The 21,969-nt window shown below is 45.2% G+C and overlaps 1 protein-coding gene across 9 annotated transcripts in view; it reads left to right on the top strand.

Moving 5' to 3' along the window:
• The first annotated feature begins 228 nt into the window (after nt 1–228).
• LOC8042168 (lysine-specific demethylase 5A) overlaps nt 229–21,969 on the top strand; it is a 53,438-nt gene continuing 31,697 nt past the window's right edge. For 2 of the 9 annotated variants that reach the window (XM_040499071.2, XM_029987275.4), the window contains exons 1-14: nt 229–487; nt 1,662–1,739; nt 2,054–2,113; nt 2,387–2,449; nt 3,945–4,121; nt 9,050–9,202; nt 10,250–10,340; nt 13,079–13,152; nt 14,032–14,190; nt 15,844–15,963; nt 16,568–16,723; nt 19,880–19,972; nt 20,123–20,211; nt 20,635–20,797. In XM_040499071.2, coding sequence (XP_040355005.2) covers nt 338–487; nt 1,662–1,739; nt 2,054–2,113; nt 2,387–2,449; nt 3,945–4,121; nt 9,050–9,202; nt 10,250–10,340; nt 13,079–13,152; nt 14,032–14,190; nt 15,844–15,963; nt 16,568–16,723; nt 19,880–19,972; nt 20,123–20,211; nt 20,635–20,797 — 1,626 coding nt within the window. In that variant the 5' untranslated portion in view covers nt 229–337. Of the gene's footprint in view, nt 488–1,661; nt 1,740–2,053; nt 2,150–2,386; nt 2,450–3,944; nt 4,122–9,049; nt 9,203–10,249; nt 10,341–13,078; nt 13,153–14,028; nt 14,191–15,843; nt 15,964–16,567; nt 16,724–19,879; nt 19,973–20,122; nt 20,212–20,634; nt 20,798–21,969 lie in introns of all 9 variants that reach the window. The other 7 variants (XM_040499072.2, XM_040499070.2, XM_029987273.4 and 4 more) reach the window with 5 other exon arrangements.

Here is a 21,969-nt window from a genome sequence, read left to right as displayed (position 1 = left end):
ACGGCAGCACCAACAAAAGATATAAAGTTCCGGTTGTATTCCTACGCCGACGCTTAGAAGCTTCCGCGACGCGAATGGCCCCACAATTAGAAATGTATGGACGTACGCGTCCTTATTATTACTAATTTCAACGTCGTATATTCGACGTTTTCCGTCTCTTAACGCTTCTTCCGTGTAAAAACAAAAGAGGACCCGACGAGGATCTATTTTCTGACGCGGAGTGCGGAAGAGAGCACCCGGACTCTCGCCCGTGCATGCGAAGAAAATGGACAGACGTGGACATGTCTCGTAGCGGAGTGAAAATATCTCGAAATATACGTTCGTAAGGCAGCTCGCCATGACTAACGCCGAAGCTGAATTCGTGCCGCCGCCGGAGGCTCCGGTCTTTGAGCCGACAGCCGAAGAGTTTAAAGATCCCATGGCATACATTGCGAAAATTCGACCCGTCGCGGAACAGACTGGGATTTGCAAAATAAGGCCACCCCCGGTTAGTACCCTGCCATTCTTATGTTACACATTCCACCGCGACATTCGGTCCTCGCTTACCAACACCACCGAAGCCCCGTTGGGGGAAAGAAAAAGCATGTTGCGGCGGCCCAAAATGAGAAAAAAGCTTCCCGTGCGAAACGCACTTCAAACACGAAGATGGCGTCTTTTGTTTTCATATGGGGGATTTAAATCTCCCAGGGTGTGTTCGAGTTCAGGCTGTGTTGTCAAAGTCGGTGAGCCCGCCCTGTTCGGGAGCTTGGAATTTCGAGTTTGAAAGCGGTGCTCTGTGCTGTGTTCCACCCGGACACGAATGACACTGCGCCTTGAAATGGACATTCGAGTCACCTCCCCAGCCTGTCGTCCATCCCAGGTGTAGCTGTGAGGAACGCACGCTGCGTTGGGGGCCGTCAGGCTTTGGGGTCCTGGTTCGTGATGCTTGCGTGAATGCGAGGAACGGATTATCAGTGGATTAGCCGACTTTGTTTTGTCAACTGAGCACGCTGGAAATTTCGTTTGGTGTTCGAAAAGCGAATGAAACAAAATTGGACGTGTTCTGAGTCGTCCGCCTCGTTTAGTGTACGGACAGCTTCAAACAAAAAAACTTACGAGGGCGATAGAAAAAGCGAGGAAATCGAAAGCTGCAGATAAAAACTAGGGTTTTGGTTTTTTTAATTTTTTTTTTTCTTGGGGACGAACGTTTCAAAATGTCCGACTCATAAAATGGCGTCAACGTACTACGTCGAGCGACCCCGTATGCCGTCCCCCTCTCTTCATCAGAGAAGCCGTCATAGGGAAGCGCAGGGGGGCTGGGCCCCCCCGAGTCACCTTTGACTGCTGCTTTTTATTTTTCTCGCCGTATCTCCTCGGGAAAGCATCGGAAGTGCCGCTAAAAATCGAGGCTTCCTTTCGTGTTCGAAATGGAACACTGCCTCGATATTTTTATGGTGATTTACTTATATAATTAATAATGGCCCTGCATCGCGTTCGACGCACTCTCACGAGTAAAAATTCATCGGCCGACCAAATAAAGGACGAGGCGGCTATTCTGCGCGTTGTGCGGCGGAAATTGTACCCGGAAACCGTGAAAATCGATTTTGTAAGAGTTGTGTAGGTCTGAAGTGATATGTGCTCGAGGGAGTTTCCCTTACTTTTTTTTTGTTATTGTTTCTTAGGACTGGCAGCCCCCCTTTGCTGTAGATGTCGAAAATTTCAAGTTCACTCCAAGGGTACAGCGTCTAAATGAGCTTGAAGTGAGTCCCATTTCTGCCACTTTTGGATGTTTGGCCACAAGCTGTGTTCAATCTGTTGCATGCAGTGTGTGCCTTTGGCCTTTTTAGTGTTAGCAAGGACATGTTTTCTAGCTCACTTCCGCTACAATGATGAAGTAGGCCAGCTCATGCATGTTCTCTTCCATGTATTGCATGAAGTGATTATACATTATGCAATTCCAAAAAGTTGTCATTCGTTTTCATTCTTTAATTGTTTAATTCTAACTCCCAATGCTCCTTTTTTAATTGTTACTCGATACTTCAGCACAGTAAATCTCTCTCTATTCCTTTTGTAGGCTACAACTCGCATAAAACTGAACTTCCTGGATCAAATAGCAAAGTTCTGGGATCTTCAGGTAAGCTTCGAGCCCAAGAACAAGCCAGAAGAAAAAGTATGTTATTTCTTGCCTACCTGCGCAATACTGCTTTGGCACAATTGTTCCTTACCGCATATTCTGAATTACCACTGGTTGCTTATGTACTACCCTATCTATGCTCTCCACGCTGTGCACTCTGTTCTGTTTGTTATTTCTTTTGAGATTTTTTAGTTGTTGCACGTGATACGCTAATAAGCACAAAAGTGCATTGTGCTTTGTGATAGCCATCTCACAAATTGTTTTCTTGCATAGGGTTCAAGATTGAAGATACCAAACATCGAGAAGAAAGCCCTTGATCTCTACAATCTATATCGGGTTTGTATCATTCCTTTTTATTATGCAAGGTATCATAATTTTTTTTTGCTTTGCAGGGAAAGCATAGCAATCTAGTTTTCACAATGCCTAAAAGCGCACCCCCAGCAACCAATATTGCAAAATTAGTCTAATCTAAAATGCAACTTGCTTAGCACCCGCTGATAATTAAAATTTTCACATATTTCACCCACCTATCTATTTTCTCATAAGCATGCAGCCATTACACTACACAGGTTTGATCAATACCTATTCTTGCAAGTTTTCTGATAAAAAGCTTCAAGTGCTGAAGCAATGGAGCAATGCTTGCTGGGTTCAGTTATGCCCCTGACCTATGCGATATATATTTTGTGCAAACAATTGTCACAACAAATTCACATTTGCAATTCGCAGGAATATTGCAGATCAATTTCTCATAGCCTCCTTTCCTAGCTTTATGCTTTGGGTGCCAGGGGCAGTGAATTAATTTATATGTTTTTTTATGAAGAAACGACTGTACATATAGTCTGAAAGAAATTATACGCCGTCCCTCGTTCCTCCTTTGTCTTATGCTAGCCTAACATTTATTTGTTTACAATGTCTCACAAACAGAATCAAAAAAATTGTTTAGGATGAAAAATATATTTAAAGTTTAGATGAAACAAAAGTGTCTACGCAACTTTGAAATCTCTGCTCATAAAAAGTATTAAGGTTAATATTCACAGCTTTCTTCAAAGTAACTAAATGTTAATTGTAAATATGTCATTCTTTATACATATTTGGAAGATAACACAGCTTACTAGAACATGTAAGATGTAACATGGCAGCACGGGTCAGTCGTCATTCACGACATTATATGGAAACCTCGGACCACGCATTGTTCTCCTGTTATACGAAATGTATAAATTCATGAGCCCGCCTATTCATATCTATTATATTAATTCGCTTGATAGTAACGATCACACAACACACAAATTAATCTTCTTTGAACACACTGTGCTCATTCGATTTACCTGCACCCGCCGTGCGGTGCAGGGAATTGTACTTCCGGTCGTGTTTTTAGATAGGCTGCAATCATAAATATAATATGGCAGTGTGCACGGAGTTCAGATGGCACAAGTAAATGGAATGCAGCAACTAACTCGAGTACAGTTCCAAACAGCTGAGGCATATTTGATACAACTTACTTGCAAGCCAACAAAAAAAAATATGCAGAAAACAAAGTGGTTAGAAGAGCTGCATGTTATATACGCGCTGGAACCCAAAGACTCTAAGGGATGCATTTGTGGTCATACATTGTCACTTCACTGGGATGGCATTAAGTAAAAAATGAGTATGAAGCAGTGAAAATGTGAACCTGCGAAAGGACATTTTGAAACGTTTTAGCCGAGGTGCTACCAGTAAAATTCTCATCCAGATTTGTAAACGACGAGATGAGTTTGAGTTTTGTCACAAATCGACACCGGGAAGTCTGCGAACTAACCGTAACGCCCCTGCCTCTTTTTATGTGTCTTGGCAGTTTGTGCACGATGAAGGAGGAATGGAGCAAGTGTGCCGGGACAAGAAGTGGACCAAGGTGGCGGCACGGATGGGATACGCTCCGATGCGCACCGTGGGATCCCTCCTGAGGCAGCACTATGAGCGCATCCTCTATCCCTACGACGTGTTTCAGAGTGGTGCCAGCCTAGGCGAAATCGTGAGTCCCCGTTTTCTCTCCTCTTTATGGCTTGTTTGTGTTAGCTGACGTCATTTCCAGGTGGCTGAATTTCTTCTGTTACTTACAAAAAAATATTGAATGCGTTTGCTTTCTTCCAAGCTGCTTTTTCCCTCGGTATTCTAGATTGGGATGAAAAGTGGCTTGGTGAGAACGGGTGTCGAGTTGGATTTGAAAAATCTTATTGTGAGAACCACTTACTCAGTGCCCTGTAGCAGACAGAGATCTTCTCTTTGTGAACTCTTATTTTCTTGAATTAAATGGGAATGTGGCTTAATTTTTTATCTGGAACAACTGATAGCATATGAAATGAATGTAAGGGAGCAAATGAGCTGGTTTCGATTCAATATGACATTAACACCGAGACTGCAGGCAAAAAACGACACAAACACTGAAAGGTCTTGATTTTCAGCATGGGGTATTAATCCTCTGGTAGGTGTGAACAGGTGGCATCGGGAAGGCCTTTTTCTAAGTGATTGTGAACTGGGACTCTGGTCATGGTTTTGTACTAGCTTGATTAGGGAGGCCTTTCAGTGACTGGAAGAACTTCTACTGGGATGGCGTTAGTTTGTTTATAGCAGCTTTATTACAATGGATTTTTTAACTTTTTTTTGTTGTTTTGTTTGGTATTATGCTTTTTAGCATTCTTCCGTATTTGCTCAAGAATATGAATATCAGCTTCTGTGCTACAATAATATAAAAATCAAATATACTTAATCCGATTTCCATCATATTTATTTGGCTCGTCTTAATCAGTTGAAAGGGGGCTTTGCAGCAAGCGTGCAGCCATAGCCATCACAAATGGTTCGTTCAGTGTAGACGACTTCAGCGAACGCCAGCTTTGACTTGCCATAACTGACCTCTTGCCTTGCCCAGATACCTAGCCACTGTAGTGGGCAATGGCAAACCCACACAAATCCTGTTCTAAGGCAAAATTACTCTAGCGTCTCTACAGGCCAATAACCTGTTGTACGACAACAGTGTTGTGAGGTGAAGCCAATGGAATAGAAGGAAACAAAAAGTAAATGTCTGTTATGCCTGCACCTATGCACAGCTGCCCTCAAAACATCTGTAGTGAAGCACAACGGAGAGAACGGGCTTATTAAAGTAGGTTTTTTCAGTAAAACAATATGTTTATGAGGACGACATAGAGATGGGTTTTTGTAGCCACGGCTTCCATGTTGCTGCACATAAGTTGTGAGGCAGGGTATAAAGATGGGAGGAAATGTTTTTCATCCACCTGAGTGGCGTCGTGAAGTTTTAGGTGAGCTAGATGGTGAGATTGACATGGTATACCAGATTGTAGCATTCTGAGCTGTACTTTAAATATGCCAGCTGTTTTGTGACTGAATTGGTCAGCTACTTGTAGCCTTATCGTCATGCCTGGCATTTTCTAAAGTTTGAGGCTAAAATAATGAATTGGTGCAACGAGCAAATTAAGATTATTTCATTTCCTTTAACTTAGAGATAATGTTTTTGTGTTTCTAAGTCTTAAAATTAAAAAATTTGAACAGCAATCATTTAAAGTTAAGAAAAGCATAAGTTGAGTAGAGAGGCCCATTTTTCTTTCTATCACTGCAAACTGTTGAAAGCTCTGGTTTCTTTCGAGGAAGTTGTGTTATTGACGTTTTGTACATTGCAAGAAATGTCAGTTTTATTTTGTATGTTATTCTGTGTTATTAAAAGCCCATCTGAAAAAAAAAAGCTTCGTGAGGAATAGAGAACCAAAGAGTAAAAGATGGAATTGTAACTGAATATAACTTGTTCTATACGTTTCAGCTTCGCTCTTAGTGCATCCAAACGCTAAAAAACAATTCACAACCTGAAAAAAAAAAAAAAAAGCGTTAATACAAGTCACAAAAGTCCGCAAAAGTAAAATTTGAGAAATTTTTTGTTTGTGTGCAAAAATTGCACAATTTTCCAGTAATGTTTTGTAAGTACTAATTATTAAAAAAAATAAACGAATAAAATAAATGACATTCCACATTCTTAATAATATGGTAATGAATACTGTAAACGATTTACTTTTCGCGAGCTCAAATTTTCGCAAATCGGGCCGAAGCTGGAAATTTAAAATTATTCGCGGGTTCTAATTTTCGCGAATCGAGTGTAGCTTCCGTAGCGTTCACGAATTGTTTGCGGGATGTAGCGAATTGTTTGTGGGACATATTTTTCGCGAATTGTACGCGATTCGAGAGATTCGCGAAAATGAGGTCCTCACAAAAATTTAATCGTTTACAGTATGCTTCGACGAATAACAATTACCTGCTGGCAACACTGATCCTCCTACTATACTTCTTTTTTCGTTTGTTTGTAATTTTGTGGTTTTAATAGCCGAATCATGCGCTTCAAGATCGACGCTCTCCGCTTCAAGTTGCTTCAGAATGATTCATTCATTCATTCATTTACCCTTAAAGGTCCTCTTTTGGGGACATTACATAAGGGGGGGGGGGGGGGGGGGGGGGATCAATCACATATCAGTCAATGAAAGAAACAATGAAACAGCAACAAACTATGAAAGAACAACTATTTCATCAACAAACACACACTCAATAATAATCCACCAGGGAACCAAAAATAGAGAGCAAACAGGCAGTCATTATTCCCCTTAAAAATGCAAAACCAAGGGGGAATGGAAAGTGTCCGGGCATATTATTTAGGCGATGCACTCAAGTAGTACTTTCCATTCTGAAATCGCTAGGGAAAAAAATGAGTTATTAAATGCGTTAGTGGATCCAGAGATGCGCTGCACACGGTTAGAGTTCGTTAATCTACGAGAGGATCGGGGAGGAGGTTGTAAAAGCATCAAACTAATGTCCGGAGGATGGTGGAATATTTTGTGAAATAGGCAGAGACGCAGCCTTTACGGCGGGGAGCTAATGAAGTTAGGTTTAACTGAGACTTTAGAGCCGCAACGCTAGCAGTATGACCATATACTGAGTCCCGTTTCCTCATTTTTACCCATGACGCAAGAAGAAGGGCATCGCTTGGGTATCGGGCGCCAGAAATTATGATGGAAGTGTCCTCTAGACTTTGTCGGGAGTCTCAGGTCGTGTTGTACTGCAAAGTTCAACGAACATCACAGCTGACATGCGTTGGGAAATCGACGAAAAGTTGATCTGCTGACAACAAGGAACGCTCTCTGATGAAAAACGAATCAAAATCGGGTGTCGAAGTGGCAATCGGAGGTGAAATCATGTGGTGTCAGTGGAGCAGCGAGAAAACACGTACAGTCAAACCCGTTTATAACGAACAGCAGGAAACACTACAATCAGTTCGGTATAGCAAAAACCATTTACAACGAACTTCCACGATGCGTTCGTTCTAAGGTCGAGAGCTTCTCTTTCTTTCTCATATCTTCACTTGCGCCTTGTAACAACGCGTTGTAAAGTTTTTTTGTTGTTGTTTTTGCATGCGTGCAGCGTTTTTTTAGCTTACCTCCTCTTCTGAGTCTCTTCTCTTCGTGGGCAAACGCTTTGGGATGGATTTCTTTTTTGGGTGCATGCGTGCAGGGTGTATTTTTTAGCTTTCTCCCCTTCTGAATCGCTTTTCTTCACTCAATTTTGTTTGCAAGTTGAGCTTTTGGAATTTTCTTCTTTTTTCTACTTCTTTTTTGAGGGAAGGGACAGGCTAGAAGACAATTGTTTGTACGTTTTAGGAAGCCTTTCCGGGGGGGAAAAGTTTGATATAGCCAATATGTTGTTCGTTATAGAAAGTACTTTTTACATGCATTTTTATTTAAAAGTTTTGTGAGTTCAATATCGACAATAATTCGCAGTACGTGGGTTCGGTCTAAACGGGTTTCACTGTAGTACTCCAGTGCAACTGGAGGGACGCTGTTTGCTTTTGTTGCTGTTATGTGCTTTGCGGAGAGAGCGTGCTGCTTTGTTCGAATTCAGTTCTATACTTCGTCCTTACGGCTGTCGACCCAAAGAGCTCGGAGCTCAACCCGCCTTTTTCGTGGGCTCTGGACGGCTCGGGCACCGCGGCAGAGAGGGAGAGTCTGGGCACCGAACGTTGCCAACTTCCGTGTTCCAGCCCCGTGCGGCCTTCCTCTGCCAAGCTGCCTCAGTGCTACGACCCTGCAGCCACCGCATCCAACAGGGGTTTCATTCCATGATGCAAAACAATTTTTTAAATCGTGTAGCAGACGAAACTGTCCGCCACAAAGTGCAGGCGAAGGCGCGTGACCTAGCACCGGCGTTTCTTTGGCCCCGGCAACCCATTGCTTTGGCTATGTCGGAGCCAAGCTGAAACAAAATATAGGTTATTTTTCTGTCTTGTCAGTGATAGAATTTTTTTTATTATTAATATTTTTTACACAAGTTGTTATCTGGTGTGTTTAACCTAACTCCTTTTTTGTTTTTAAATTTTTTGTGATGAAAATATTAGAGTGGCATTACTGAAGTGTGGTATGTTTTGTAGTTTACTATGTGTGTTGCATAATATTCCTTTGTTGATATTTGCTACAGTTTTAAATATTTCATCACGGTAAGCATAGAAGTTGGGGGCAGCAAGTTTATGCACGTAGGACCAATGCAACTTGGACTGCCTCGACTCATACCTGCAGTGTATGTTATGGTTTACAGTTTGGGATTCATTTATTTTAAAAATATCTCGGTAAATGTACTCCTTCTCTAGGCATTCATTCTTTTTGCCGACTCCTTTCCTCTTCTAACAAAGGAGCCATTAACTACGGCAGGTCCGGCCACCATACAGTCAGTGACGTTTGTGTAAAGAAGAAACACTCCTCGAACATTTTCTAACATTTTCTTTCTTTTTCTTTCCCTTTCCTTTGCTTCCCTGCTCCTCTCCGTCCTTCCCTAACTCCCCTCCGTCTCGACGGGACTTCGCACGAACCGGGATGTACGCTCTCCCCTCCCACGCACGACCGGCCACGCCGCGTTCAGAATCTGTCAGAGGACTCCGAGGACTGCGACAAGAAGGACCGGGATTACGTGCCACACGGAATCCCGTCTCGTCAGGCCATCAAGCCGCCACCCGACCGTTCGGCACGGCGGTCCAAGCGCCACGGCAAGGAACTGGCAGAGGACGCACCCTCTGTGAGTCAAGTGCCATGGCCCCTCTTCGGCGTCGCCTTCAGTCGGGTGCGCGAAGCGCCGGTAGAGCTGCCGCGGTGGTGGCGTGGGTTGCGACGAGGGGTTGCGACGAGCTGCTTTGAGACAGAACTGGGTGTCCTTAGGATGGCGGAGCGGTTCTGTGTCTCTCGGATGACGCAATGGCAGAGAATGAGCAAATGAGGATTAGATTTGGTTGAGCGTGTTGGGGACTAAATAGCAAAAACGAAAGAGGGACATAGGAGACGACGCAGATGGCACGTCTCTACTGTCTTCCGTGCCTCTCTTTCATTTTTGTAATAAGGAATAGGTGTTTCCTGCAGAAGAGACATTGGGGTGGAAGGTGGAGAAGGCGGTAGCAAAAGGTGCGAGAAGGGGCCCTGTGCACTAGCGGTGCAAGTTGCAGGACGGTACTTGCGTAGGTGATCCTGCCCTACGCATGCGCTCACCAAAAGGAAATGTTTTTGCTGGCTTTCGGGGAGATGAATCTCTGGAAGAACTGGCTGGCAAAAAAATGTTCTACAAGCAGAATTTGGAATGGTTAGAGTGGAGCTATAAGAAACGAGTCTATACCAGGTTTCACCTTGCGGCAGACTGCAGCGGAAGTTAAAAGCAAACCTGGGCACTCCGGTGCTCCACATGTGCCACGTGACCGCCGCATGACGCGCTCGGAGCTGTGGATTGGCTCCGATGGCTCGTAGTGTCTGCTTCGGTTTATCGTAAGGTGAAACTGAGTGTAGTCGACTTTACCACTTTTGCATGTTGCCCCTAAGTGTCACTGTTATTCCTGACAGTTTAGAAAATCTTTAGCATCATTTGGGTACAATAGTAGTTTTTCCGAGTTCTCTCGGGATGCTGACCTAAAGATTCTACTTAGTTGAGTTGGTTAGATTTTACTTGGAAAGAGCCTGTCACAACACCTTTACCTCTGTGTGGGCAGGGCAGATTTGGACTTGGTGGTGGTTTGTATAAAGTTCAATTAACAGAACTGCAGAAAAGTGAATTGCAATGCCTTCTTTCTTTTTCTTTTAGCCTGACGACGTCGACTACTCCACAAATAGTGAACTGAGAAAGTTGCAGTTCTATGGCGCAGGTCCCAAGATGCCGGGATACTGTCCGAAAGGTAGGTCATTTTTTTACTCATTGTACATTGTGAAGCATTCATCTGGCACACACACCACCAAAATATTCACTCTACATGTGACAAAGCTTGCTGAAAGTGGAACCAGAAAAAATACATATATATATAATTTCATTGTTTTTTTTACCATTTACCAAAAGTTAGTCTGAAGGTGAGCTAGTTGGTACATGTGAGATATAAGTGTCAGCTAGAACATAAACACAAACACAAAGGATAGAGGGGGACAAATGCACCGTCTATTTGCCGCAAAGTCGACCAAACAACTACTCAAAAGAAAACATGCAACTCAAACTATAGAAAACAATATGCCATGTGCAAGAAATGGGTTATATATCACATTTCCTTATCCTGCGGGGAATGCTATATCGGTTAGACGGGCCGGTGCATTTACAATGGAACATGAGAACACTCGGCATCTGTGAAGACCATAGCAGCAGGGCATTTATGAGCTCATTGCCATGCGTGTAAATGCAACCCAGCGCTTAACAACATATACGTGCCTGCACGAAACAAGAATCCGTATGCATGCGAGACATTTGAGGTATTGGCGATAAAACAAAAAGCAGAAGAGTGTGTTTGCAACACTTCGATTGCACTCCAAGACACGGAGAAACCATATCTGCGGTGCTTCAGCTCTCCGTGAACTGTGGTGAATGTGCGGGTGGATTACCTTTGACTTTTAACTTGTTTTCAATAATGTGGTTTGTGTGAAAGATATGTGAAGAGGAAGTACTAGGGGTTAAAGACGGAAGAAGAGGAATTATAAGCTAGCTGTTAGTCAGCAGTGTTGTTTGTTCCTTTCTATCCTTTTTGTTTGTGTGTATGTCCTAGTAATGCAAAACTATCGAAAGTATCGATAGTTGCCAGAAATCTGACTATCGATAGTAAAAAAAAAACAAAAAAACTATCGATAGTCGACTATCGAAAAACTATCGATAGTACTATCGATAGTCAGCTATCGAAAAGCTATGGATAGTACTATCGATAGTCGAGTATTGGAAAATGATCGGTTATCGGAAAACAATCGATAGTAGACTATCGTAAACCTATCGATAGTACTGTCGACGGTTTACTATCAATAGGTTTGCGACACTAGTAGTTTGCGTCAACCCCTCTTCTCTTTTTCTCGCTTTATTCTTTTTCAAATGGGACACCAACTAGCCCAAGGACTTGTCATAGTGGTGCAAAACTATCAATAGTACTATCGATAGAATCAATAGTTGCCAGAAATTTGACTATCAACAGTAAAAGCTATCGATATTACTATCAATAGTCGACTATCAAAAAATTATTGCTAGTACTATCGATGGTAGTACGATAGTCAACTATCGAAAAACTATCGATAGTACTATCGATTGTCGACTATTGATAGTTCTGCGGCACTATCGATAGTTTTGGAAAAATTAACGACAGTATCGATAGTCTATTTACCGATAGTTTTGCATCACTAGTACAGTATAGACCGCATATAACGTATGTCGCGGGAGTCGCGAAAATCCGCACTATAAGCGGTACCGTGCTATAACCAAAACATCAATTTTTCAGGCCAAAATACATGCCATGAGACAACTTACCTTTGTAAAACAATTTATTTTATATTAGATGAAAAATAAAGCTTAGTTTGAGGAAAGTCTTTATTTTACCAGACTAGTACACTTCTCTCTCAAGTGTGTCACACATTTTGAAAGAAATGAGTGACTTTTGCCTGGCACAGCCTTTTAACGGCGTCGCAAGTTGCGGACGGACGTTGCGAGCGTTCAGGATTGCTAACCCTAATCACTTTTCTCTGGTGATGAAAACGCGTGAAAATTCTCATCCTTTATACGGTACGCGCCAGTAATACCTCCAACTTGAGCGCAGGCATGAAATGCTCCAAATAAGAAATCCGGACGATGTTCGAAAACACAAATGCTTAGAAAGCACCTCCGTAGTCGAAATAAACACAACGACACGGGCGTTTCTGCCGTCGTGAGAGTGCCGCCACGACATCGCCGCACGAGTAGGTGGATCTTCCCTTCTAGTACATGCTGGGTTATCATAGCGACACACAACGAAAATTCACAGTCAAGGATAGCGCTTTTACGCGGAACGATGAGCTTCCACCACGCTGTCTACAGTAGAGTTGGTGGTGTCTACGACGGCGATCACAACCGACGCCTTGTTTGTGGATAGAAGCAGCCAGCACGCGACCGGCATGCAACGTGCGCGAACACGTCTCCTCGACCTGCGATTGGTCTGTCGTTCCGGTTGTTTCCAACCTTTCCAACGCAGCGGAGGGACGCACGCATGTGAACGACACGTGCGTGTGTCCCTCCGTCGCTATAGCAACGGAAGCCTCTTCCTTCGCTTCTCCCCGCTTCTTCAAGCAACCTCCTTGCCCCGCAAGTGCCGCTTGCGGCTAGCGCCGTTGTCTAGTGTCGCACAGGGAAGCGTATTCGCCGGTCGGTGGGATCGGTCGGCGGGCTGTTCCAGAAACCGCACTATAACCGGTATTTCCCTTCGCGCGCCTGCATTTTAAGCGGTATTTAATAACATGGAGTTCTATGGGAGGCAAACTTGTGGTTTAAAAAAGCCGCGTTATACCCGGTCCTGCACTATAAGCGGTTACGTTTTAAGTGGTCTATACTGTATGTCCTAGCTGACACTTCTATACAAAAAATAAGGCAACTGAGAAGCCAATCAAAAAAGATTCCCTAATCTGAAACTTTCCGGTTTTCTAGGATCTCCGGGATATTGTTGTGATGACCTAAAAGACGACTGCTGCGAGACAAAGGAGGAACGGAAACCAAAACCCGTAAGTCCTTCACTGGTTAGCTCTTCAGTTTCCAGCTAGGCAACTTTTGCTGTGTTATTCCAGTTAGAAGGCATGATTTGTTACAAATGTGGAGCAGAATTATGTTTCATACATGGTGAGATGGGCAACAACGTTCTTGTGGGCATCATGTGCTCCTGTTTGAACTCCGTATTGGGAATGTGACTAAGACACCAGTTTGTCTAGTCTGTGGGCAATACATAATACACTGCGTCTGGTCTGCATCTTCGGTATTCACATTTCAAGACAGCCTTTTATACTGTTCAGAGACTAAAGCTTACGCCAGGCTCACTCTTTCCTGCAGTGCAATGGCCCTCGCTACTTAAGACGGAGTTGCATTGGCTTCGGTACATATAGCTCGAATCACGGTCAACTTGGCGGGGTGCGATTAACTGGCTGCTTTGTCACCTTAGTGCCACAAAAGAGTTCACCTTACTCGCTCTTCGTAACAGCGAGACAGAGTGTAAGAGAGGAAAGGCAAATACATTCTGGACTGTGTTGGTCTCTATGAGTCTGGCTTTATCGGGAGAAGGCCAGAACCTCCTTGCCTCGGTTAATGGCTCGTGCCCTATAGTCGCCGACAGAATGAGAACGGCGGATTATCTCTTTCGACTGTCTAGCTTCCAGCTCGCGCCCGTTGCCTTCTGCCGTGCCCTTCTGCATGCGCCTCCTCAAGGTTCACGAAACGCCGAAGGTTTATGGAAGGAAAAGCCGGACGCGGCCGCCACTCTTGTCCAGTCGGCGACAATAGGAGCGCCGCTCCCTCGTGGAAAGGCGTGGCACGGGGGTGCGAGACGGGCGCGGGTTCTTAGCGCACCTGCGCTCTTTCTTTTGCGCCGCTTGCTCCCTGCTGCGAAGCAGATTGAGCAGATGGTGTGCCACACGTGCGGGCGGGGGGACGACGAGGAGAGCATGCTGCTGTGCGACGGCTGCGACGACAGCTACCACACCTTCTGCCTGCTGCCCCCGCTCCAGGAGATACCCCGGGGGGACTGGAGGTGTCCCCGCTGCGTCGCTGCCGTGAGTGAACCCCAATCGCTGGGGTCAGGGTGCTTGGTGCTTGGAGGCTTCCTTCCTCCTCGGAAGCCAAAGGCAGTCTGGGGACGGGCCAACCCTCCCCCGCCCCCCAAAACGAGGCAGCAGTGCTGGATTTTGATGCAGAAAGTGTTTTGTCTGCCGAATTCTGCTACGAGACAAGTGTCACATAAAACCTCGACGTCACGTGACATGTTGATGTCATTATGACATCACCGTGACATCATCTGACACTGTGACGTCATTGCGCCGTCACCATGGTGCCCTGACGTTCTGCCGCACCGTGACGTCACGTGACATTGTGATGGCATGTGGCATCACGGTCGTGTGACCTTGTGCCGTCGCATGCACGTGGCACGTGCCCGTCTCATTCCATGAGATTCTGTGCTCCCCAGTCAGTCTTTGTCGGCACGATCGAGCTAGGTGGTGTCATTTGTTACGTAGCCTACCGGGAACCAACATGGGGCACAAACCGGACACAAGTGCTGCGTCGGCGTTCGGCCGGGACTCTGGTTCTCGCTGATTGAACGCGAGTCACAGCTGATCGCAGATGCAGCACTTGTCTGCAGTCTGCGTGCCATGCTGGCCCAGTAGGGGACATGATAAAAACTGGCCCAGCTGCCTCGTTTTCTAGGGGGTGTTGGGTAGGCACAGGCATCAGTATGCGGCCAAAATGCTTTCGTGAGCAGGTGTGCATCTCGGGCTGTTTGCTTACGCCTTCTGCAATGCTGCACATTGGCTAGGCTGTGAGTTGCAGCAGTCGCTCTATTACCATGAAAAGTTAGATTGATTTGCAGGTGTGTTATGCCCGTGCCCCACTAGAAGGACAGACAAACGAAAGACAGCGACAAGCCTCAAACCCTTGCAGCATGCTCGCGATGGTATCTTTGGCAGGCGTTTAGTCGTTCGGTGCTCGGTGCTCGTGAAGTAAGCACGAGCGACTGCAAGCCTCCCAAAGATACCCTCGCGTGCATGATGCTGAGGTTTGAGCATAGCCTCTTTTATTCTACAAAGCCTCTCAAATCGTGAAAGACTCTGGTTTGAGCTTGTCGCTGTCGTTTGTTTTTGTCTGTCATTCTAGTGGGACACGGGCATTAGGAATTGGCACTCCGACGTCAGTGGCGTTTTTCGTCGATGGCTTGCCTTAGCACAACGCTTTATGCAGATGGAGATAGTACACTTCATCGTTCCTCGTCCGATTTGTGTTGCAGTCGTGTTTCGCTCCGAGCGGTAATGTGTACTCTGTGTTTGTATCCATTGTGATGACCTTTTCGAGGAATTTGATTATGGTTCCTAAGATTTGTACTGGAAAAGTGTTCTTAAAAAGAAAAGAAAAAAAGCTGAATCTTAAGAAAATTGTGAAAATGCTTACTGCATCTCATCTCTCGTTTGGGGACTTGCATCCGACCCAACTCTGAGACTCGTGCATCTGAGCCATACGTCTTATGAATATAAAAAAATATTTCCACAAGACTTTTTTTTTTTTTTTTCATGGCGGTTGCAGTTTGTTTACGTGGGCGGGTACACTTTGCCAGAGCTCTTGGATTTACCTCACTAGTACTTTTCCCGGACATGTTTCGGGGCTTCCTCGACGGCAACCGGTGCTCTGATAGCCCCGTTTCTGGACGTCCGTTGCAGGAGGTGCGGAAACCCCAGGAAGCGTTTGGTTTTGAGCAGGCTGTGCGCGAATACACACTCCAGGACTTCGGAGAGATGGCGGACCGCTTCAAGTCCAACTACTTCAACATGCCCGTGCATGTGAGGGACCGCTTTGCCACTTACTCTCTCTCCTCTGGGTTTGGGTGATACCACCTAGAAGAGAAGGCCGAGCTTCAACCTGTCTGCCGCTTGAGGCACCATGCGCAGGCCGTGTCTCCTAGGTGGTGTTGCTTCTGGGCCTGAAGATTGTTTTTCTTGCAGCCATGTGACTCTAAGAGTTTTCATCATTTGTGCATCTCCATCAATGCGGCACATTAGTTTCTGCTGCTCTCAGATATTGTCTGTTTCTGTCTTGACTTATGTTCGTAGTTAAGATTGTTTTATGGAAAACGTGGAGGCAACTATATAGATTTCTAGTGATTTCAGATGGAACTGTAGGGTCAGAAACACTTAATAAAATTAACTAGTTGCGATATTACTTGAGTTTTGATCCTAATAATTTTAACTCGAGATGAAGTCCCACCAAGTGTGTTACACCTTTGTTTTGCCTCTTCACAAATCTTATTATTTATTGAAAGCTGAACCTGCAGACTGCGTTAGTTCCCTGAGAGTTGTTGTTCCTAATAAGCTTACGAGGACACGTTTGGTGTTGGTCGGGGCCCCTAAAGACGAGCCCGTTGACTGGGTCTGGCTGCCGTTTCAGATGATCTCGACGGAAACTGTTGAAAAGGAGTTCTGGAGGATTGTGTCTGCCGTAGACGAAGACGTCACGGTGGAGTACGGAGCAGACCTGCACTCAATGGAACACGGCTCGGGTTTTCCGACCAAGAACAGCGCCGACTTGATGCCTGGGGACGAGGTAGGTCGCCAGGAAAACCGGGGAAAAGGGAGAGAACTTGTTATTGCTCATGAGTCCATGCAAACACCAATTCAATTGCGATGTCGTGTGCCCTGCTTTCAGCTTTTCTCCTCATCCTTTTTGCCCTCCATAACCGCTTTTCCCCCTGCCCCAATGATGATTACAGTTTCGTTGTGGTCACAGTTGTTGCAGGCAGAAAACTGGATGGATATTAGTAGAAGCGTATTTACTAAGAGGGCTTAAACATCATATGTCATGTGCACGGATGCAAATATTTTAGGGCAAGGGTTTTCAGTCTCGAGGAGGGCTTATCTCTTCGTTTACAGCAGAGGAACCCCTGCTGCTTCTGACACAAGACTGAAAACAATTGTGTGTAAACCAGGGAGAGTGTATACAGTCGCCGACCGATTTTTCGGGCACCGAAATTTTGGACATGCCGATTATTCGTACGTGGGTTGACCTACATTTGTGTAAATACGGTATGAAATTTTGCAGAGTTCACTTTTGACGATTTTGAAGTTGAAAGACAGCATTATGGCTACCGAAGTGCTAGTGGTTGATTTCCCGACTGCACGCTCTCTACGGTGCTAGGCGCAGTTCCCATAACCGTACAAAATGAGGGTTGAAGAACTGCATTCTTCTATTACCGCCACATTCTGTAGTGGAATCTTATTTGTAAACGTTCACTTGCAAGACGTGAGGCAGTTGGAGGGTTTTGGGAGCCTAGAAGACCAATTGCAATGCTAAAAAAATGAAAGCCGCCTACAACTCCCTGTAATGCCGAATTAGAGCGCAGCTGTTGAGGAGGAGGAGGGAAGTGTACTGGGGGGGTGGGTCAAGTGACCTCAGGGGGCAGGGGGGGTCACGTGGCCTTTGGGGGGTCACATGGCCTTGTGGGAGTCACGTGACCTTGGGGTGTCGCGTGACGTCGGGGGTCACGTGGCCTTTGGGGGTCACGTGACCTTGGGTGACGTGGGGGGGTCACGTGACGGTGCCGATGACGTCATCAGTGATGTCACTGATGACGTCATCAGTGACGATCACGATGCGGGTACCGATGACGTTATCAGTGACGTCACTGATGACGTCATTAGTGATGATGCCGATGACTATCCGGATGCCGGTGACGTCATCAGTGACGTCACTGATGACGTCATCATTGGCGATGACGTCAACGGGGGGTCACGTGACCTCAGGGGCATCTCCAGGTCACGTGACCTTGGGGGGTCACGTGACCTGGGTAACCATCATGACCCTCGTGAGGGTAACCCTTGTAACCCTCGTGAGGGCAACTCTCGCGACCCTCGTGAGGGTAACTCTCGTGACCCTCGTGAGGGTAACTCTCATAACCCTCGTGAGGGTAACCCTCGTGACCCTCGTGAAGGTAACCCTTTTGAGGGTAACTAACCCTCGTAGCCCTCGTGAGGGTAACCCTCGAGAGATTAACCCTCGTAACTCTCACGAGGGTTACGGGGGTTACTCGCGGTTACACCGACGCCGACGCCGCTTAAGCCGGGAACGGGCGCCTAAGAGCTGCGCTCTAAAACAAAAACCTTGGTCCAACGAAATTCGCGATTTAACAAAATTTTCGGCTCAAAAGGCTCTTCGTTAAATCGAGGTTCAAGTGTATTAGCTTGAGAATCGCTGCCTTCTTTTCTAACATTATGGTCGAGTACTTTCTGCGCTTCTTAGCGACACATCGCGGTGGCGGAAGAACGGATGGGGCAGCGATGTCCAAGACAGCTTAGTAAAAAAACACGATTCACCAAGACGAGATCAAGATGAGAGGCGCAAGTCCGCAATTACAATGGCAAATGAACAAAGCAAAATGGTAACAACAATGATGATGATAATGATGCGCAACTAGAAAAAAAAAAAGCCGTACAGCGCCCCTAGCGGTAGGATTTAGTAGTAAGTAGCGCTGCCAAACCAAGCAAATCTTTGTGCAGCCAACATAGAATCCGAAATTGCCGCTTCTCGGTGTCGTTTCTCACTGACCGCTTGCGACGGCTCTGTCCAAAAAATCGAACTTTCGGACTTTGATCTGTCCGAAACATCGGTCGTGAATATGCACTAGTTTTATCGGCTAGGTCACTCTTCCTCCTTTAGGTCTGAAATATTGAACAAGTCCGAATTATTGGCGTCCGAAAAATCGGTCTGCGACTACATGTGTGAGTCTGTGTGCGGCTTGCTATCAACGTGGGTTGAGGCGGCGTTTCTGCGTGGCGTGGACGGCACCATAAACACAAAGCTCGAAATGGGACGCTTTACGAACGTATGTGTGTGGCGTTCCAGTAAATCTTTAATTGCCTGTTGGCTTTGTCTCAAACATCACACAACCTTACCATTCGAGGTTGTATCGTTCAAGAACGACTGGCTATTCGCAGTGAGCTTGTTTCGGTAAAGACAAGCTTAGACCTTACATCTTTGGCCTTGCACTCCCCGGTTACATTCCAGGATACGGGGCATGCACTGAACTCGCGACGCCTGAATGGGTTTCTGCCTGCGCTGTCTTTCCTATTTTGTTTTGTCCGAACAAACGTTTTTGTAAGGAAGACAAGCTTCCCTATTTTTATCTCCATAGTTTTCCTTTCGCACAAAAGTACTCGGACTTCGGGGTCATGGAAATCGGGGAGGAAATGTGTAAACAAAGTGAAGTGTCTTTCCCTACATTGTTTTACTTTGTCATGGACGTCCTCCAACCGTAAGGTCCGCAACCACGTCATTCAAGTGGGATGAATGTTTGCGGAACGCAGAGTCTACGTTCGGGTATTTGTTGGGGTGGGCGATCACTGTGTTTTTTTGGAAATCTATATTCGCCCAGAAAGTGGGGTGGCGACTCGGGGATGGGCAATGACTTGGGATATTACAGTAGTTTTCCATTCATGGAATGCTCAGATTTACTGAAATAGTGCTTAAACTAGAAATACACTTTACCTAGGGACGAGCAAGAAAGTTTGGGAGTTGGGCGACCTCGGAGTTTTTGGGGACCCGGTTTGAGAGCCCGTGCCTTGGGGCTCTGCAGCAGCACAATTAGCAGGGTTTTTACAGGCCTCTTTGAGTGTCTGTTTTTGTGTTAGAAAGTGTTACTGTGTAACGGTGGTGGTATCTCTTATTTGGCACATGCACAAACTCCCGTTTGTTCTGTCGACGCAGGACTACATGAAGTCGGGTTGGAACCTGAACAACCTGCCAGTTGTCGACGGCTCTGTCCTGCGCCACATAAATGCAGACATCTCTGGCATGAAGGTGCGTCTCGAGTCTTTTGCAGCTTCTCTGGCGGTTTTAGCGACTCACTTCTTTTTTGCTTTGTTCGCTTCGCACCGCCGTGTGGGGCACATGTGCAGAAAATGTCTTTTAAGAGGATAGGCCTGACTGAATGGTGTGTCTTGCTTGCAGATCCCTTGGATGTATGTCGGCATGTGTTTTGCCACGTTCTGCTGGCATAACGAGGATCACTGGAGCTACTCCATCAATTATTTGCACTGGTAAGGGATGATGGATGCACGTCCATGCCTTGTAGCCTCTTTTGCTGTTCCAGATTTCATGCTAAACATTGTCTTAAGTCGGAGTGAGAAAATTGTCATGGTACATTCAGCGCATGAAAATGCCATTCTCTTCTCTCTTACATAGTTGTGCAGAATGACTGTGGGAGCACTCTTTCGAAGATTTCTGACATTGTGATTTGTTATTACTCTAGCGTATAGGAGAGTATAAATCAACAAACAGCCAATAAACAACTCTTGCACCAGCTAGGCCAGGGTATCGTCCTTGCCCGAAATGAAGTTTTATTGGTTCAATTAATATTCTTGTTTGGCCGCATTTGAAGCACTATGATCATTTGGTTCTCACTTTGTTAGGAGTTCTGGGAGGTGTCTCAGGCTGTCCCGTCTGTTTGCCTCCTGCTCTAGGGGTGAGCCCAAGACATGGTACGGTGTGCCTGGTGGCAAGGCAGAGGTCTTTGAGGCGGCCATGCGCAGCGCAGCCCCCGAGCTGTTCCACGCGCAGCCCGACCTGCTTCATCAGCTGGTCACAATCATGAATCCAAACATCCTCCAGGCATCTGGAGTGCCTGTAAGGCCACCCCCACTGAGACTAACAACTCTGCTCTCTCCTGCCTTTTCTTCTGCATAAATAAGACTGCTGCTTTACTACTGATCTTTTTTGTTTGTTGGAATTGACCTTTTAAATGTAAGGTTGTGGTTCTAAACTCCTAAATGCTGCAAGCCTGTGGACGAATGAAGAACCGAAAGTGTTTTTGTGCCCTTTTCTCATTGCAACTCCTGCAAGAAACTCTTGTTTATGATAGGCTGTGCATTTAGAGACTGCAAGGAGTGGTCTGTAACCTTACTGACACACCCTGGGTGTTGTTGAGTTCTTGGTACTCTGTCATGACTTTGAAAGGTCACTCAGGAAATACTGAATGATGCTAGATACTGCAACTCGGTGATGACCCTTGTTTAGGCCTTTAAAGGACCAGCATATTCCTCAACCAAAAATGCAGACTAACTATTTCAGTTCCTATTGTTATGCTATTTGTTCTTTGTAGCTATTAGTTTATTTTCACAAGTAATGTGCTTCCAGTTCTGAAATCTAGTTGACCACTTAAGGGGGGACATGGGTCTTTGGAGCCAAAAACTTCCTAAAACTGCATTCTTTTGAAAACAGCGATGGCTATTGTTCCTCTCAATCTACCAAGCTTCTAATTTCGTGGATGAATATTTGAGCTATAAATACCTTTATAATGTCTATGCGTGCCAGAATGTGCATTAAAGTTGACTCTAAAACATTGTTTTCACATAACACAATTTTTGGACTCGTTGAAAATTTGCAGAAGGGATATCTCAGCATCTACAGCAGTCAGAAATATAACCTTTCTTGAAATGTGTTGCTAAATGTGTGAAGCATACAATGTTGAGAGCAGATTTTTTACTACAAGTCTAGAAAATTTTTTATTTTATTTTTTGTTTTATTACTTGTTATCCATGCATTGAGCACTGAACTTCAATATGTTGTAAAATCACTAATAATGGGTTTATCTTAAAAGTACTTCCAACATTGTATTCTTTACACTTCATAGTATCTGGCCATGTGTTAAAAAGGATATTTTGTTGAGCAGTTTTTTCCCTATCATTCCTCCAAACAAAGGCAGGCAAGTTTTAATTATCTTCAGGAAAATTCTACTGAATGAAGAAATTACCAGATATATGAAATCAGCACAAAAAGCTGAACAAGCTTGTGCAGTT

The sequence above is a fragment of the Ixodes scapularis genome, unplaced genomic scaffold (assembly GCF_016920785.2).
Source record: "Ixodes scapularis isolate PalLabHiFi unplaced genomic scaffold, ASM1692078v2 PGA_scaffold2__306_contigs__length_199485367, whole genome shotgun sequence".
NCBI lineage: Eukaryota > Metazoa > Arthropoda > Arachnida > Ixodida > Ixodidae > Ixodes > Ixodes scapularis.
This window is presented reverse-complemented; position numbering and strand designations above follow the sequence as displayed.